The sequence below is a fragment of the Hydractinia symbiolongicarpus genome, chromosome 12 (genome assembly GCF_029227915.1).
Source record: "Hydractinia symbiolongicarpus strain clone_291-10 chromosome 12, HSymV2.1, whole genome shotgun sequence".
Classification (NCBI taxonomy): domain Eukaryota; kingdom Metazoa; phylum Cnidaria; class Hydrozoa; order Anthoathecata; family Hydractiniidae; genus Hydractinia; species Hydractinia symbiolongicarpus.
In genome coordinates this window covers 10,181,753-10,201,788 of record NC_079886.1, presented here as the reverse complement: position 1 = coordinate 10,201,788, position 20,036 = coordinate 10,181,753, and the positions used below count along the sequence as shown (strand labels likewise).

General features: G+C 33.0%; 1 protein-coding gene and 2 long non-coding RNA genes across 3 annotated transcripts; all 3 read right to left on the bottom strand.

Moving 5' to 3' along the window:
- Positions 1 to 136: 136 nt before the first annotated feature.
- Positions 137 to 1,353, bottom strand: LOC130622712 (uncharacterized). Its single transcript, XM_057438210.1, has one exon. The coding sequence runs from the start codon at positions 1,299 to 1,301 to the stop codon at positions 237 to 239; it is 1,065 nt and encodes a 354-aa protein (XP_057294193.1). The 5' UTR covers positions 1,302 to 1,353; the 3' UTR covers positions 137 to 236.
- A 6,968-nt stretch (positions 1,354 to 8,321) lies between these two features.
- Positions 8,322 to 10,949, bottom strand: LOC130622717 (uncharacterized). The gene is made up of 2 exons (XR_008981097.1): positions 10,864 to 10,949; positions 8,322 to 10,697 (listed from the first exon to the last, which is right to left on the bottom strand). It is a non-coding gene; the product is annotated as an uncharacterized LOC130622717 (long non-coding RNA).
- Positions 10,950 to 13,975: 3,026 nt separating this feature from the next.
- LOC130622247 (uncharacterized) lies at positions 13,976 to 19,384 on the bottom strand. The gene is made up of 2 exons (XR_008981029.1): positions 16,962 to 19,384; positions 13,976 to 15,788 (listed from the first exon to the last, which is right to left on the bottom strand). It is a non-coding gene; the product is annotated as an uncharacterized LOC130622247 (long non-coding RNA).
- Positions 19,385 to 20,036: the final 652 nt, after the last annotated feature.

Sequence of the window (20,036 nt, the reverse complement as noted above, 5' to 3'; positions counted from 1 at the left end):
AATGATACCTGAGTAATATGTTAAAGCAATCTCTGTTCCCTTAATGGCTTAAAATTACTAAAGAGTACATACAACTGAAGAGCATTATCTGAGCAGAAAATGTTTATTTAACAGGTAGAAAAAAACTTTTTGGAGATTTCTGATTTAAAAACCTTTTTTACTTAAACTCTATAAATTTTTTGTTAATCAAGAACAAAAGATAAGAATACAAGGTACACTAACAATAAAAGATAAAATTATGTATTGTATATTGAAGAAAAACCGCCCCAGAACGTTATGGATTGATTTACCGTGGATGCCATTGCCAATTGATCACTTCTGACAAAAGTTAAGGAATTGATGGGAAATTGGCTGCAAAGTGCTCTATGTGGTTTAACATTACATGAGTTTGTTACACTACACAATATATCTGCCAACGAATAAATATTAATGGTATACTCATTATTACAAATTGCTAGCATTCCTTCTGAAGTATGCTTGAAACCAACAATGGCACATATTCCATGCCCACCTACAGTACTGGGAAATTTTAATGGTGTTATCATGTTAGGAACACACAATAATGACAAATGTCCTACATCATCAATTACAAAACACTTTGAACATGTCAACTTATGCAATCTAGATATAGCAGTACCTTTTGATCGCTTCATTGGTACAGTAAGGACATGAATAGGAGTTAAACCGTCATCATCAACATGCATGATATTGACATTACAACCTTCAGCCAAAACTAGATAAGTTTTCTGTTGTTCATTTAAAAACAGAACATCAGTAACGTTTGAAATATCAGTTAAAAGAAATGATGTTTTAACATCAAACGATATTACACCCAAATCATTTTTCCTCGCTTTCATTAAAATACAATATTTCCCATTTAATATCAAACACATCAAAGCTCCATAGGTAGCAACTATATGGTGTGTTAATTCTTCTTTTAGAACTTTTTGAACATCATACGTACAGCGAAACTTTCCTTCTTTCTTATACTCCACTTTTAAGTGAATGTCTTTAGGAGTAAACCCATGAGCACTGGCAACATCCCATAAGCGTATATCAAGACAACTTGTAGTCACATTTTGGGTAACCGCTACTAATAATGCAGTAAAGGATTCATTTGACAGTATATTCACAGATGTATGTTCTTCTAAATATAATGGTGCACATTCTTTTTTTAACGAATGAACTTCCACTTTATTATTGTCATACTTAAACGCTGTGACATATTCATCACCATTCTCCGAAGGCAAAAGAAAACTTGATATACCTTCCTTTGTTCGAATTGTGTGACACACTGCCATATATTTTGAGTGCTGAAAGATAGAGGTAGAAAAAATATAAGTATATAAACATTGATGCATAAATGTTGAAAGTTAGGCCAAGGAAAGTTGAATATCTGTTGTGAATGCTAGCTTCGAAATATAATGTGCAGTGTTTTTCACAAAATGGGCCGGCATTTTAAAAACAAACAAAACAATGGACCTGGACAGGACACTTCAAAAATCATTTCAAATAGAGCATAATGTTTAATTATAAAACAACGTGAAAAAAAAATAAATCCAGGAAAATATTAGTATTTTTTTTTTTATAAATAACTTTGAATGTTTTCTTTGTAATATTTCAATAAAATGACTGTACAAAATGCACAATAAAGCCAACAACTTTGCCACAAAATGTTATTTGCTTCTGACAAGCAATTTAGTCATACTTTCTTTTAAGCAACAAAAGATTTTACTGCTTATGTTTCTGTCATTCTCTCCTTCATATCTGCCCTATTCGTCATAATGGAAGAAAAATAATTTATAGTAACAATAACGCCCGATGTTACAAGAAGTTGGACATAATCTCCTGCTAAGTGTGCACAAATCTGTTTAAATGAATGTTTCGTAGTGTGAAGGATAACCCATCCCTGGTTGACTACTTGGTTTCACATGTTTACTTGCTCATTTAGGTTTGAGTGCCAATCCAAACATTACTTCAAAGTTTCATTGTGTTTTTGTGCATGTGTAAAACTTGAAAAAAGGTGAGTGTGTTTAACAGCTGGTTATGTTACACGGGATTTTCTGTGAAGAAGCTATACTAGTCTTTTATAGAACCATTTTGATATTTTTAAACAACTAACGGCACTGTTTTTTGTCTTCTAGGTACAGTCCCGTATTGCTAGTTTTCTAGGGAATTAGGGTACCATATTTACCTTCTACGGTACTGTTTAGACCATTTTTAATCAAAGCAAGGTTTTGTATTAGCCGTCTACAGCCCAATTTTTATAGTTTTAAAGCAAACTATGGCATCATATATATTACCCTACCCTGGTACCGTTTTAACAGTTTTCAATCAAATTACAGTAATAACCTTCTATTGACCTGTTTTAATAGTTATGGTGTCATATTAACCTTCTACAGTACCATTTTGATAGTTTTTAAGCAAGCTAAGGGGCCTTCTAAGGACCTGTTTTACCAGTTTTCCAGTGAGCTACAGCGACTTTTTAGCATTATCAGTCCTGTTTGGTAGTCTTCAAACCAGCCATGGGAATCTAAACTTTAGTGCGACGGCAATTTTAATTAAATTTTTGCTGTCCATGTAAGGTGATACAATGGCAAAAAAATTGCCGTCACTGGAATGAAGTACAACTGCATTTTTTAAGAGACTATAATATTCCTTTTAAACAAAGTCGGGTGATGAAAATATATAATAAACATATAATAAAAGTATCAACATGTAACAAATACACTAAAGAAATGTCTAAATAAAGTTTTTTATAACAACTCTTTTTACGTATTATGTGTGTTATGAATTATTGCATTAATGTATCTTTTTCAGGCCGTGAAAAAAATATAGCTTTTATCAAATTATTTTTAAATACTATAAACTTGTCAACTTAACCTTGAACTCTTCCTTTTGCATTGAGCGAAAATTTTTCTGTGCAAAAAACTCTCCACATATTTTACAAAATATTTTCGTTGCATCATTATTTTGTTAACCTCGCATCCAAGACAGGAATAAGTCCAATTTAATATTGTTTTTCCTTGACCATAATAAAAAGTCACGTCTTGCGTGTTCATTGTTTTGTTTTCCAAAAATACTTATTTTTATTCAATTTTAATTTTTTTCTTCACAAGAAGTTAGTAATAAAAATTGAAGTGTTTTCCGGTAATTTTTGGTTTTAAATTAAAAAAAAAATGCCGTCATTAGTGCAAATTATGAGGGCATTTACGACGGCATTGTTGAATGCCGTTCTCAATTCAAATGGCTGCAGACTAACTACAACAGTTTTTTGGTGCAGCAAAAATCTATTTCAAGCACAACAAAAAAGTTTGTCATGCAGAAGAGTCTTTTTGGTTGGCGTCATAATTACTTACGCAAGTTACAGTTATACATATTTATACATAATAAGCTGATAATAATACACTAACAGTAGGAAGACGAAAAGACACAGCACGTTTAGCTTCCATATGATATGTTATTTCCTTAAAATGACACTACCGATACCCGTCTATCATGTCAAAAAATGAACTTTGCGCTCAAAAATGGAAAATTTTAAATGCTTGTATTTTGCTCAATATTATTTATTGTCACAGAGGCTCTTTTTTTCATTTCTCCTTTGCCTGGTGGTTTTATTTTTATAAAAATTTCCAAAAATCTTGCATAAAATACATACTGAAAGCTTAGAACACCATTAAAAGCTCAATTGATGCAATATTTGGAAGCAAAAATCAATAATTTTAAAAAACTACACTTTTCCAAACAAATTTAGTAGTAGTCTTTTTTAATGAATGTGTCCTTAAAATGTCTTTCACAGCATTAAAATAATATATTTGAAATTCATAACAGAGAATTTAAAATTTATAACAAGCGTATTCCAACGTGTTATTTGCTTTTTCTATATATTAAATTTCTGCTAGCATATTTTCAAGGATATAGAATAATCATAAGAAAAGATGTTGATGGAGTGTTACTACAATAATAATCTGTCTTGTTTTTCACTTGTATTAATTATAACTATTTTGGTAAAAGTATAGCTAATTTTTCTTATAAATTACATAAAAAATTAAACTTTTGTTTCACTACGTAACTACTTTTGTGTATATTCTTTTTTAAAAGGAATAAATGTTTTGAAACACGCAAATATAAATCACAAAGCCCTTTAGAGATTTAATTATAACAAAAAGATAACTGCCGTACTCCACGCAAAAGTGTGATATTAGTATGTACGCGGCAAATTACATTCAGAGTGTACAGTACTTTCTAATTCTTTTTGTGTCTGGTGCAAAAATCATATCAGAAAGTTCAAAGGAAGCTCTAAAAAACAAACTAAAGCGGGCAATGTCTGTTTGATGAAATTCTGTGGACTGTATGTTATGTGATATAGTTTATAATATTCCGGAATAATATTAACACTCTTTTTACTGTGCTCAAAAGTATAGGTATTTATAATCATTAAAAATAAAAAAGTTTTTTTGCAAGTGCTTTTTCTTATCGTGTTAAAAATTTTTATTTATATATTCTCAGAAATATTTATTTTTTTCATTGCGCTAAAAAAAGTTTTTTTCAAGATAAATATTTAATAAAAACTTTGTTCTTAAATTTTTAAAATGCGATCTAAAAAAGCATTTCTATCGCCGCTTTTCGTTCTGAAGCTTTTAAAATGCAATCTAATGAAGCTTTTCTATCGCCGTTCGTCGTTTTTAAACTTTTAAAAAGCGATCTAAAAAAGCATATCTATCGCTGCTTTTCGTTCTTAAATTTTTAAAATGCGATCTAACAAAGCTTTTCTATCGCCGTTCTTAAAATTTTAAAACCCGATCTAAAAAAGCATATCTACCGCCGCTTTTCGTTCTTAAATTTTTAAATCTTTATAACTCGTTGCATGTATAGACAAAACATATAACATTTCTTTCGTGTGCAGAACAATAACATTCGCTTACGCGTTTACGAAATCGGAGATACTTAACAAATAAATTCATGTGTGAATAAAAGATGTTCGTGTGCTGAAACAATAGAGACACGAAGGGTAATTAACTTTTTAAACATTTTTTTTATGTTAATCCCTTAGCAGCTGCGGTAATTATAAAAAACAATAAGCCACACGAAAATTTCATGCGATCGTTAAACTTCACGTGTGGGACACGACTCTATTGTTTTTGACATGCAAAAATAGATCATGTATTTAACAATGGATATATAATAAAAACGAAAGTTCTGACGCTACTGAAAGCTCACGTAAAGGTGATAACTATTATGCACATGTAACATTACATTCAGGCGGTACTGTATACCATATATTTTTAGCTTGCTTTTGTTATTTTTTAACATTCAACATGCGCAATCATTTCGGTAGCCCTTTTAAGTGATGCAGCGCCTTAAACACATAAATTCGACCTGCGCTTAGGTTAGACTAAAAAAAACCTGTGATGAAGTTGGCATTCATTTCCAAAATTAGACACAGGCAGAAGATAATATGAGAAAAAAAATTAAAAAACAATTGCCAGTTTATCAGAAATACTTTCACACTTATATGGTACTTGCAAAACCATTGTTTGGTGGTGTTTAATAAGTATTCATTTTTTGTTTTACATATCTTTTGTTTCGTTTAAAGAGGTAATTTTACCTCGTCCCTAAGTCTGTATTATATATTCTTACTTTTAATCGCTGTTGAACAAATACCTTTTTACTGGGCAAGAGGTTAACTCGATAATTTGCTTATTTCTATGGGATATAAACTTAACTCCTAACTCCTGTTTCTTATTCGTGCATATATTTTGTAGTTTTTTTCACGTTTAAAAAAAAGTTTTTTAGAATGTGTGTTTTTAAATTCAATCTCAACACTAAAGTGGGGTCCATGAGTCTATTAAAAAAAAGTCAAGGAGAACATGTTCATCTTTAGCCTAATTATTACGACCTGAGTCCCCTACGCTCTTCTGATGTCGCTATCAATAAATAAAAATAGCGGTTGATGAATATTGAAAAGTACCGTTTTGCCATGGACAGAAAATTAGAGAGTATTTTTAAACAATACAGGAGCTATTATTTTTTCTAATTAAACCATATACACAAGGGTCATTACAACAAAATCATTGGAATTGCTACTCAAGTTGTGTAATTTGCAGAACAAACCCTGTCATGGATGGAATCATATAAAAAACAATTTTTATTTTTGTTACCTTGGATAAGTATTTCTCTGAATTACTCGAGAGCTTATTCATAAACAATTGTTTTTCTTGAAGGCTAGAATGTCCAGTTATGAAATACACATTCAAACATGCAATTTTTACACTTTCCTAATCATTAAATGGCTTTGTATTGAGACAGTGCCCTGTCATGCACGGAAAAATAGCTCTTTTCAAATTTGCGCAAACTGAGTCCTCGTAAACCAAAATAGACAGTGCGAATACAAAAATATCACAAAAATTTCATTACTATGAAATAAAGATTAGTTCAACTTGGACCTTCAGTTGACAACTTTGGACTCATAGAATTAAAAAGGATTGTGAAAAATCAAAAATAGTCTCTGTTTTTGTGGCTTTCCTGTTACAAGAACATCTATATTATAATACCCATTTACGTCTGTCCGCCATGCAAAATGGTAGCTTAGCTGCGTAAATAGAGAGACGCACGTGATGTGGTATAAAAAGGATAGGCGAACCCGAGGATTTTTCCACGCGCTAGCGACTAGTTACTAATATTAATACTAATATATTATTAAAAAGGAAAACATTTTACATGTGAATGTGTAGAATTACTTACCCTATAACACCACAATTGTTTGGCTTCCTTATAAGCTAACTGTTAAAAACTACTTGTGGTGCAAATACCCAACAAAAAAATAATTATTTGAGGATACAAAGTACAAAATTATTATTTTGGTGCACATTGTTAAGTCTTTATACAAATTGTTCCTAAGTAACGCCTCTTTGATCCACACATCTTCCAAAATATGAATCTGTGTTCTATACATCATGGATGGAATTATGGTAAAAGTCATGGACGGAAAAAACATTGGAGTGCTCTTATTCAACTATTAAATATAAGGGAGGGCAAATCAGCATGTAGACTATAGCTAGCATTGTAAATTATAGGTTAGTATAAAATCTTCAGAAAATTCCAAACTGTGCAGACCATACGAAAAAAATTACTGTTATAAATGTCATGGACGGAAAAAAATATTCAGTGCCCCCATTATGCGATTGTTATTGAAAATTTAAAAATATTGCTGAATTTGGACTGTAGGCACCATTGCCACTCTTTTAATTGAGCAAAATATAAAAAAGTCATGAAGTGGTCAATATAAAACCCTAGCCTTTTTCTATGCATTTCCGTCCATGACACAGTAATTTTCTGTTACTTCATTCCTGCAACCGATATATAACTGTAAAATGTAGTTACCGAAATTTTTTACTTAATACTCAAAATGGAGCTAAATGAATATTTAGCTCATGTTAATTGTGGTGACTTCAGTATACCTTCTAGCTGTCCTGTATAATGATAGATACCACTCTGGCTCTGACCTAGTACTGTACCTTAAATAAGGTTAAGAATAAGGCACTTCTGATTCAGTTAATAGGTAGCCATGTTGGATTATATCTGCTTAGAGCATTGTCTCAGTTGCCCCAGGTCAACATGCATCTGTTTTGCCTCGCTTAATAATACAAGTCAATAAATACATGACACATGGGTCAGTCCAATTTTAGCCATAAAGAACTGAGGTTGTTGAAGAATAAAGCTCCTCAGATTTGAAGCTCCCACCCACCCACCCATTATCATCTGTGGTAATGTCTCCAATTTTACTTGAACTAACTATGTTTATTTTCTTTTATGTGCTGCCAAACCGGATGACACTTGCTGAATATGCTTGCCTCCGATCACTGGCACTTCTTTTCACGCACTGGTCCGGCACTGCAAGCATACGATCAAGCTTTTGGATTAGCTCACATCACCCAGTCGTCGATGGGTGGTCATGCGATCACTGATCACTGTGGCTGCACTGTTGCTCTAGCCGCACGGTTTCCTTACACAACCATTTGGCTACGAGAGTTGTGAAGGTTTTTGTCCAGCGGTGGGAGCTCATGATTATTGATAACACATGTTTACTGGGTGCAGAAGACACCATATGTGATTATCGGTTTATAGTGAAGTGCAGTGTACCTTCATGATTGAAGTGGAAGAGAAACAATATCCTTCATGCATGAGAATAAATTATTAAATAAGTATATAATTAATAAACTAAATAATTAATCATTAATTACAAGTGACAAGTAAATGTATTATTAGTTGTGAAATGTACCTCGTGAATAGAGGATATGAGTATGTAATTCATGCATGAAGAGATCTGGGTCATGCCTTGGAAACCGTTCACAATATTATGATCCATGAGGACATAAACTTGTGAGGGGCAACCAAAACGTGCATACTCTTAGGAAATTACCCTCTTTGCCTTGGGCAAGCATTTTGGTGTGATTACCTTGTTATGATTACTAGCAGCATGCGTTATCTGTCCTGCCTTACTTATTTATTTTCTTACCCGGCATCCCAATCCATTCCCCAAATTTACAAATTGCGTTCCATGTGTATGATGTTGTATACCAAAATGTGCCATAATACAATATTCTCGATTAATAAGTGTGTTTTTACTGAGTAACCAAGACAATTAAATTCAACTATTGTGTGACCTGTGATCATGTATTATGACACTCTATTATATTATTTTTCATTTTGACATTTGGTTGATGACTTTTCAATAATCATTGGTTATAACATCATCAATTACAGAAAGGACTTTGAAAACATTTATTCTCTAAAAAGAACTAAGTTTACTAAGAGACTGAGATGTTGGGGCAGTTAATCAGCGTTAGGTGTTTAGATGCAGCTTATATTCATACATTTTATTCAAGATACATAAAGGGAAAGGGTGTTAAAAATTCTCTGTATTGCGTATTTTGGAATGGCGCTGCGTCACAAAACTGGAAATGGTTAAAATTATTTGCATTTGCATCAAGTCATAATTTCGAACATTTTAAAATTTTGACCTGCGACCTGTGTAATACACCACCCACCCTGACAAGACTAGCCAGCCTGTCTAAGACTGGGTATTTTTCAAAGATTGGGCAGTGTCCAAGATTGGGCAGAACAATTCTATATGAATAAAAACGGGGCAGAAAATACATAATCAGGCCAACATAATCAGGACAGGCTGGCTTATATGTATGACAGTTAAAATAATATTATTTGGCACCTTATAAAAGAAACATAATCAGGGCAGGTCGGTTTATGATCGACAGTCTAATATCATTTGTTACTGAAAAACGCACATAATTGGGGCAGGCCGACTTATTACGTACAAAACTTTTTATATTATTTGGCACTTATATGTACGACAGTTATAAAAATATTATATGGCATTTATACAACGAACATAATCAGGACAGGCCGGATTTTATATCATTCGTCATCACTTCTGACAAGCAAATAGCCCTGGTGGTAAAGTTGGTATTGTTCTCAAATAAAACGAAATTTCGGCAAACTAAATTTTGGAATTAGTAAGTTTAATAACTTTTCGATAAACTTTATTTCTGCAAAACGAATAATTTAGGTCATCCACAGAATTCAATTCCCAAGGAAAATAAAAATGAGCTCACTTATTCGCAAAATCTAGTTCCGTGAAATTCAGTTAGTTCAAACTATATTTGAAATGTACTTACAAGATGAGTTTATACTAAGAATTACGTTGAGACTTTTTTTCGCTATGCCTAGTTTTCAATAGTGTTTTAACCTCCAGAGAAAAATTATGTCAAGTCAAGACTTTTTTCTTTTGCCATGCCATGCCTAGTCAATATTTCATTAGCAAAAGTTTGAAGAAAATGCCCATCACAGCTTGCCATCATGTTAGCGTTCAAAATCTGATGACCATGACATAATCAGGGCAAAAAAAAAACATAACTAGGCCATGTGTACATAATCTGGCTGTCCTGTTAGGCCACTTTCACAATCTGGACAGAATAGTGATTCCTCTCTGGAAGGCGATTTAATTTTGGTGAGTGAATGTTATCATAGCTGTGGGTTAAGCCATGGCAATAATAGACAGGATATATCCCTCGATATTTGTTGGGCTAGTTATGTAAAATATACACATCTATTAGCCTGGCCTAGCTAGCCCAGCTAAGCAGCTAGTTTGGTAGTTACCCTATATAGCTAGCACCTATCCCTAGCTAACACATAAAGTACCCCATTAAAAAAATTGTGCCCAGAAATAAGAAAAAGAAACCTGCTCATGTACTAGTCAAAAATAGGCTTCCGTACAAAAGGTTGACCACACTTCTATATCATCATAATAATGACCCAACCCATCTTCTGTCAAGGAACTCTATCTTCCGCTTGCCTGCTGGCTGGGGCATGTTCTGCCCAGATTGCGAAAACGGCCTGTTTACAACCGGGACAACCGAATTATGTACGCATGGTCCGATTATGGGGAACGACTTCATTTAGCACCGGGCTAAGTGGTCCCGACACACGACGTACAACATAACTAGTACCCTTCATACTTTATCGATATTAAAAGTCCGACAGACGTTCAGTCATACTTCTCCAACCAAATGGACCCGACAAATGAAACCGCATTATCCGACATCCTCTCTATATAACAAATACATATTTTTTCTGTCGATGGTCATACCAACGTAATATCGCATAATACTGCATAATACCTTCATAATTCATAAAAAATACATAAATTTTCTGTCGATGGCCATACCAACGTAATATCGCATAATACTGCATAATACTGCATAATACCTTCATAATTCAAAAAAAATACATAAATTTTCTGTCGATGGCCATACCAACGTAATATCGCATAATACTGCATAATACCTTCATAATACTCTCTGTCGTTACATAAAAAATACATATTTTTTCTGTCGATGGCCATACCAACGTAATATCGCATAATACTGCATAATACTGCATAATACCTTCATAATTCATAAAAAATACATAAATTTTCTGTCGATGGCCATACCAACGTAATATCGCATAATACTGCATAATACCTTCATAATACTCTCTGTCGTTACATAAAAAATACATATTTTTTCTGTCGATGGCCATACCAACGTAATATCGCATAATACTGCATAATACTGCATAATACCTTCATAATACATAAAAAATACATAAATTTTCTGTCGATGGCCATACCAACGTAATATCGCATAATACTGCATAATACTGCATAATACCTTCATAATTCATAAAAAACACATAAATTTTCTGTCGATGGCCATACCAACGTAATATCGCATAATACTGCATAATACTGCATAATACCTTTATAATTCAAAAAAAGTACATAAATTTTCTGTCGATGGCCATAACAACGTAATATCGCATAATACTGCATAATACCTTCATAATTCATAAAAAACACATAAATTTTCTGTCGATGGCCATACCAACGTAATATCGCATAATACTGCATAATACTGCATAATACCTTTATAATTCAAAAAAAGTACTTAAATTTTCTGTCGATGGCCATAACAACGTAATATCGCATAATACTGCATAATACCTTCATAATTCATAAAAAACACATAAATTTTCTGTCGATGGCCATACCAACGTAATATCGCATAATACTGCATAATACCTTCATAATACTCTCTGTCGTTACATAAAAAATACATATTTTTTCTGTCAATAATCCATAACCAACGTAATATCGCATAATACTGCATAATACTGCATAATACCTTTATAATTCAAAAAAAGTACATAAATTTTCTGTCGATGGCCATAACAACGTAATATCGCATAATACTGCATAATACCTTCATAATTCATAAAAAACACATAAATTTTCTGTCGATGGCCATACCAACGTAATATCGCATAATACTGCATAATACTGCATAATACCTTTATAATTCAAAAAAAGTACATAAATTTTCTGTCGATGGCCATAACAACGTAATATCGCATAATACTGCATAATACCTTCATAATTCATAAAAAACACATAAATTTTCTGTCGATGGCCATACCAACGTAATATCGCATAATACTGCATAATACTGCATAATACCTTTATAATTCAAAAAAAGTACTTAAATTTTCTGTCGATGGCCATAACAACGTAATATCGCATAATACTGCATAATACTGCATAATACCTTTATAATTCAAAAAAAGTACATAAATTTTCTGTCGATGGCCATAACAACGTAATATCGCATAATACTGCATAATACCTTCATAATTCATAAAAAACACATAAATTTTCTGTCGATGGCCATACCAACGTAATATCGCATAATACTGCATAATACTGCATAATACCTTTATAATTCAAAAAAAGTACTTAAATTTTCTGTCGATGGCCATAACAACGTAATATCGCATAATACTGCATAATACTGCATAATACCTTTATAATTCAAAAAAAGTACTTAAATTTTCTGTCGATGGCCATACCAACGTAATATCGCATAATACTGCATAATACTGCATAATACCTTTATAATTCAAAAAAAGTACTTAAATTTTCTGTCGATGGCCATAACAACGTAATATCGCATAATACTGCATAATACTGCATAATACCTTTATAATTCAAAAAAAGTACTTAAATTTTCTGTCGATGGCCATAACAACGTAATATCGCATAATACTGCATAATACCTTCATAATTCATAAAAAACACATAAATTTTCTGTCGATGGCCATATTAACGTAATATCGCATAATACTGCATAATACTGCATAATACCTTCATAATTCATAAAAAGTACATAAATTTTCTGTCGATGGCCATACCAACGTAATATCGCATAATACTGCATAATACCTTCATAATAATGTCTGTCGCTTCATAAAAACTACATATTTTTTCTGTCGATGGCCATAACCAACGTAATATTCCAGAATATTTCGCATAACTGCCATTTACGGAAAGCTGTTTTTATAAAGTAGACAAAGTTTGAGGTTGGATACACATCCATACACAAACAGAAACGATATTTCGCTCAAATATCCTTTTGCAACAAGACATAATAACGGCCCTATTGCAGGCTAAACAAAGAGGCGTTTTTGTACAATATATTGAACAGGCGGTGGTGTTCTATGCCCACCGATAGCCAATAGAAAAGATATTTTGGACTAATACCCCCGCGAAATTACATATCACAAGTCCTAAAAAATGCAAATCTGAGGCAAGGCATTATACTATAAATTTACCGGGCTTTACTGTTATGTACTTATCCGTGCAGCAGTAGAAACAAGTGTCCTCCCTGAAAATGACGCATCAAAAGCGCTAAAGCAGGCCAATCAATCCAAAGACATTACGTGTGTTTTTTATTTCTTTTTTTCGGTGCAGTATTTCAATAGTATAGCTTGATTAGTTCTTAAACCAAATGAATTCTTAGATGCATAAAAATTTAAATGTTCCAATGATTTTTGTCCGACTGAAGAAGCTGCTGCCGTAGAGAAGCTATATCACATTAAAGTTTAGAGCCGTTTACGATGAAATTATTCCATTGTTTGTAGTTAAAATTTGACAGGTCATAACTTTTTTTCGGCAAAGGCTCTTAGGCTGAAATTCTGTAGAAGGCATGTCAGTAATATAACGTATCATTAGGAAAAAGATGGAAGAATTCCAAATTAAAAGTCAAAACTTCTATTTACATGGAACAAAGATGTTCCAAAAAGGCATAAGTATAAAATTTATCTCATTTAAAGAGTCTCCGTAGATTTGATATTCCATTGAAGTTAGGATCAGAGTACAAAAGCTGAAAATAGTTCTAAATAATGTAATTATTATTGGCTATTGTTAAAAAATCATATGGTGAGTTAACAAGATCAACTTTATGAGCAACTGACCGAAAAACCAATAGACGTATGATATCGTTAGTCTTTTTATTAATAGCGGTATTTTGCCTGTTTGTCCGCGAAAAGCGCGTCCTGTTAATTAATCACGAAATTCTTATATCTGCACAAAATACCAAATGCGATATATATTTACCGACTTTGTTTTATTCTCCCGCGTGTAGCATTCAATTGCAACGCCTGATTTTTTTTGAAAAACCAATCCGAGATTTTGCAGCCACGACAAAGGGATGTGTAAAGCAGAGAGCAGTGTTATTACGGCCATTTTGAAAGTTGCGTAACGTTGACGTTGCTAAGTCTGTCCTTGTTTTTTTATATATTTTTACATTGCTTGGAAGCCTCGACTTTCGAATTACAAATCCCACATTAAAAAGAAGATACCATCTTGCAAAGTTGTGAAACATTTTATTGATGAATGCCCTAATGCCTCCGTGCAAAATATTGGGTTTATTATAGTTGATGTTGTGAACAATGGAGAGAATTTAACAAACAGGCAAATTGATAGTTTGCTATTAGATAAAGAAAAATTCTGGATAGGGACACTCGTCACACAACATCAGGGACTTAATGGTTCTCATGACTGGAATAGAACTAAAAGAACAGAAAAATGCAAGTTGTAGAAACCGTGTGTTAAGTTGATAGTAGGATGATGGTGATGGAAACCAGTTTTAAACCCTTGTGTATTTAATTGTATATAATTTATTTTTATCACTATATAAGATATTTTAATTGTTAATACTGTATTGTAAGCGATACTGAAGAAGTCAGTCGATGAACTGACGAAAATTTTAAATAATAAAATCTTTTTACTTAATTCTTGATGTAGTCATCTATCTTGTTGGTTATTCCTATAGCTACAATTTGTGTTCATATATATATATATATATATTTCAAAAATCGAATTTACTAAAACAACTGAATTTTATATGTATGGATTGCTTCTTAATACCGGTAAATTATCTCCGTAAATGTTTTTTCTAAAGACCGAATTTACTAAAAGAACTGAATATCATGGATTGCTTGTATGGATTGCTTCTTAATGCGGGTAAATTATCTCCCCAAACGTGTTTTTTTCAAAGACCGAATTTACTGAAACAATGTGTATGGATTGCTTTTAAATACGGGAAATTCATCCCTAAGCTTTTTTTGTGGTTAATCAAAACAAGCTGAACTATGGATTTGTTCCCTTTTGGCAGCTTTTCCCAATATGCAAAAAAATATTTCAAACGTTTTACACTACGACACAAAATGAAAAATATTCAAAAGGAAGTCGAACGGAAAAATATTTTTAGGCCCTAATTTTTACTTGTCAATTGGACTTTAACTTTAAGATTGCAAAAGTTAAGGCCTGGTTGACAATTGTCTATCTATCAATAATTTTATATTTTAAATTTAACTGAACCACCATGAATTCGTCATGCTTGCTGTGAATCTAGGTTATCGCGACTTTGAGTTTCTTCACTAAAGATAAGATAAATAAAAATGGAACAAATCTTATTCGTTAATACGAAAGGGTTTCTTGAGATTGATAACAACGAACATTCGAGCATTTCTCTAACATGAAAACAGTTAATATGTTCGGACTAACCTTCACTTGTTGTAAAGATTCTTTGTTCTCTAATGCTTTCACCATCGTTTCTGTCGGCAATATCTTTTGTCTGTTCTCTATAAACCATAAAAAAAGCACAACATAGCAATTAAATTGTTATATCCAATTAATTATATTCTATCACGTTGATTTTTGGACTTTTTAACTGAAAGTAATAGTACGTGCAACCCACTACACAACATTACTTTTATATTTTTTTTCAAATTAAACCTCAAATCAAATTTCAAATCTCAAATCAAATTTAATAAAAACTTACCATTGGCTGCCTAACCCAGTATTTTCCTTTTGGCATTACAGCATTTATCTAAACAAAATTACTTAAATAGTTATGTGAATGTTTTACAAAGATTTTCCTAAAAAAAATAAGTTTCCTCAAATAATTATTTTTTAACATAAAAAATAAATGAATGATAAACATTTATCTTATATACATTATATATATATATATAACAGGCAAAGTGGATATGTTCATTTTCCTTTGATCTTACCGAAATTTTCTTTGAAGTAACTGAAAAATGCATGTCTAATATGTTAAATTTTCTGACGTTACGGCGCGACGTCAATAAGACTACTTCAACGTTAATATTCTATATTAAATAAATGAAGCCATTACAGTGCACTTAAAGCTTTGAGGCCAAATAACTTGAAAACGAGGTGGTGACGTCAGTGATTTTTTACCACGTAAGTAACTAGGGACCACCCGGGACCAATTTGGGTAAGTTTCCCAAGCCTGGGTCCCCGAATCCGTTTCGGAATGGAAAGGTTGAGGACGTCATCACAAAACCTTCAAACCCCAATATCTCTGCAACCGCCAAATAACTTGAAAACGAGGTGGTGACGTCAGTGATTTTTCACCACGTAAGTAACTAGGGACCACCCGGGACCAATTTGGGTAAGTTTCCCAAGCCTGGGTCCCCGAATCCGTTTCGGAATGGAAAGGTTGAGGACGTCATCACAAAACCTTCAAACCCCAATATCTCTGCAACCGTTTGTCAAAAGTCCATGTTCCTATACATTTTCTTGATCTGCATTTCAAGATCTATACGATGAATGCATCGGCTGTACGAATTAAGAAATTTTTTGGAACTTTTGGTAGGGACTTTGCTGACGTCAGAAAAATTTTTAAGCCCTTATATCTCCCTAAGCGTTTGTCAAAAACATACGATACCATACATTATTTTGGTCAACGTTTCAACCTCCACACCTTACAGACAACGAATGACTAATTTTAACCAATTTTCTTTTTGTATATGCACTGCTGACGTCGGCAAAAAATCTAAAGCAACCTATTTTTCCATTGTTCTTCTGCCTTAGTGGATTTTCACATGGGCTTTATCAACTAGTCTTGTATAAGTAATCAGCTAAATTTACACTGAAAACACGATTCTTATACAAGCTGGCACTTTTTTCTTCATACAACCCATCACTGCACCTAAATGAACAGGGTCACTTTAGAGAAGGATCATGCAATCATTACATGCAGTCTTTTATGAAGTTTTTTTCCAACAATTTTTTTACTTCTTTATCCACAGAGACTGTAAATACATTCTCAAACACACATAACTTACTCGTAACACACATTATATTGCCATTACAATCTATGGAAATCTATGTATAGTTAGTTAAAAAGCCTTAATGACACTGATTTCTCTTGTGTATTTAGTGTTAGTTTATTTCTTTTAATGGTTATCACTTCTGTTGTCCATCTTCTCTTTAATAATAGCCGTATTCTGTATATTCAAAATGGTTGTGCGCGGCTTTTATCAGAAAATTTTGGGAAAACCCCGCAGAATCAGATTTTTACCAATGAAGGAAAGATAAAGCAATCTGAGCTACGGCCATTTTAAAAGCTGTGGCATTGACGGTTAATCTGTTTTTGTCTTCAAAAAGGTTTTCATTTTTGTTTTTTTACATATTTTTACATGTTAAGATAAATATATTCTCACGTTTTGTAGCTAAGTACAAATCTCAAACCCAAAAATTTCTTGATTTTTGGCTAGGAACGAAGATTTTTAAGGAGCATTCTACAATCAGCTAGCTAGCTAGCCTTAGTTATTACTATTCAGTTTAGTATAACAGCTTTATATCCTAGCCAGTATTATTTATTTTTATGTTAAAGTTGTGTTTACCTAGCTAGCTCCTTAGCTACTTCTGACCAAAAAGTGAAAGTAGCCAAATGCAGTTTGGCTGCAACACAATTCTTAATTCTTATGCTAAATGAAGTTAGGCAGATACCACTTTTATTACTGTTATGAAAACTTATGGTGCAAAATAAAATTGCTGAGTATTTTTTTAACTGAACATGATAACAACAGCGGTTTCCTGGACTTTTTTTAACCGAATTTGCGATGAAGTTCTTTTGAAAAATAGTGTTACGCCTATACTCATGTGTGACATGGTAAATTGGTATTACATCTGTATGGATGTGTCACATTATTTACCCGTACTAAATGGTCAGCTAACACTCACCGGGAACATTATCCGAAAAATAAAAAAGGTTTGCCAGAAAGTTTTTGCTATGACGGGGTAACAACAAATTGTAATCTGTGTTTTTATTTCAGCTTAAGTTGTGGAAAGTTATTTGATAAAAAACATATTACACTGGACACACCATAAAGTTGTGTGCACTTCATTTGATTTACTACATACTACATAACTTTACTAAAGCGCTTTACCTGAATATGTTGCGCAGTTGACGGCTCTTATTAATCACTCATCCGGGTGTTCAACGGCGGGTAACAGTTACCTAGCCTTTTTACAGAGTGTATTCTGTGTTCTGTAAACCAAAGATGCAATGTAGTTTTTTTGAAAAGCGTATTAAGCCTAAAAGCATGTGTGATACAGTTTAGCCAGCTACAACAAAATTCTTAATTAGTAATTCTTATGCCAAAAGCAGGTAGCTACACCAGACTTATTCCGCAAAATAAAATTGCTGAGCGATTTTTTTAGCTGGACGGGCTGTTTTCTGTGTTTTCACCTAATTGGACGAAAACTTTGTCGGACAAAAGTTTTGTCCGACAAAATTTTTCGGACACCTGAAGTTTTCGTCATTTTAGTCCGCGAAAAATTTTGTTCGACGAAAATTTTGTTTATTTTGGATTTTTGTTATTTCTTATTAAAACAAAGTTTGTACAATAAAAAGTTTTCAAATCAAGTGGCAATTCAGTTGAAACGAGGCATTGATCCTGCGGATGTGAAGATTTCCTCAAAGTTGTTAGATTTAAAACCAGTCCACGCTTCCTGAATCGTTCAACTTTACCACTATTTAAGCAACGAAGCAGAAATTATCATCAACGGGTTCGATGCATCTTAATTACAAAAGCTGTTAAAAACGCACAATCTGTTGTGGACATGTTAAAAATCCGGTTACAAGCATTTAAATTCTGTAAGAAGTGAAGGAATGCTTCTGCTGTCCTTCTTCTCTTCTCTTTAATAATAGCCGTATTTTGTCTGTCTGTCCGCGAAAACCGCGTCCTGTTACAGAAACACGAAACACGAAATGCGATATATAAGGGACGGGCGACCCCGTGGATTTTTCCACGGGTTAACGGCTAGTTAATAATAGCCGTCGTCTGTCTGTCTGCCATTAAAGACGCTTCCTGTTACGAAAACATGAAATGCGATATATAAAGGACAGGCGACCCCATGGATTCTTCCACGGGTTAACGACTAGTTTGTAATAATTGCCGAGTTGTTTGGTTTTAAAAGGAATCGTAGAATCGTCCTTTTTCACTGGTGCATGACCGCTCTCCACCACGAGCCTATATCCCACTGACTCAGCCCCTGGCAAACTGTATGGTACTGTCAAAGTACACAAGCTTAAAACAGACGACGTTGCCGATTTACCTCTCAGACCAATCATCTCAAAGGTTGGAACGGCATCATACGAATCATCATTATTATAAAAAACGCTGAATGTTTTAAGGGGGCTGGCAGCACATTTTAAAAAGTCCAAATATGATGGAAATCTTTTAAAAAGTGCCAGCGCCCCTAAAATTCTTAGTGTTTTTATCATATTTTGTAAAAAGAAAACGGAACTGAGTTATCCCTATTGTGAGAACCAAACTTAACTTTGGAATAATAATGGTTTGAACTAATGTTTAAAATATGTAAACACTATAAAAAATATTTCAAAAGAAATAATATATGTTTTCCTTGTTTTAATTTCTTTCGTGTTAATTTCGTAGTCGTTAATTTTGTTCCTTTGGTAATTTCTCTGATAAGGTATGTCATTCTTGATTTTAATTCGGAACGTACCGACTTCTAAATTTAATGAATAGAAAAAGTTTTGAACGATCGTAACTTAACGGATAAACATCGTTTGCCGAGTTATTATTTTAAACAACCCCAAACCACCCTGTCTGCCTGCGTTAAATTTAAAGGTAATATTAAAACAAAACAAACCATATTTTTAATGTTTTTCTTTTTCTTTTTCCACTTTAAATTATGAAGAACGTTGTGAACTGTTATTTATAGCAGTACATTGTCTTCGTCGGCAGAGTTTGTTGCCTGTGGCAAAGCGGCTAGCGCTTACTTGACGGCTAAACAAGAG

Coding starts and splice junctions, on each gene's coding strand:
- LOC130622712 (XM_057438210.1), bottom strand. CDS start 1,301: ATGGCAGTGTGTCACACAATTCGAACAAAGGAAGGTATATCAAGTTTT.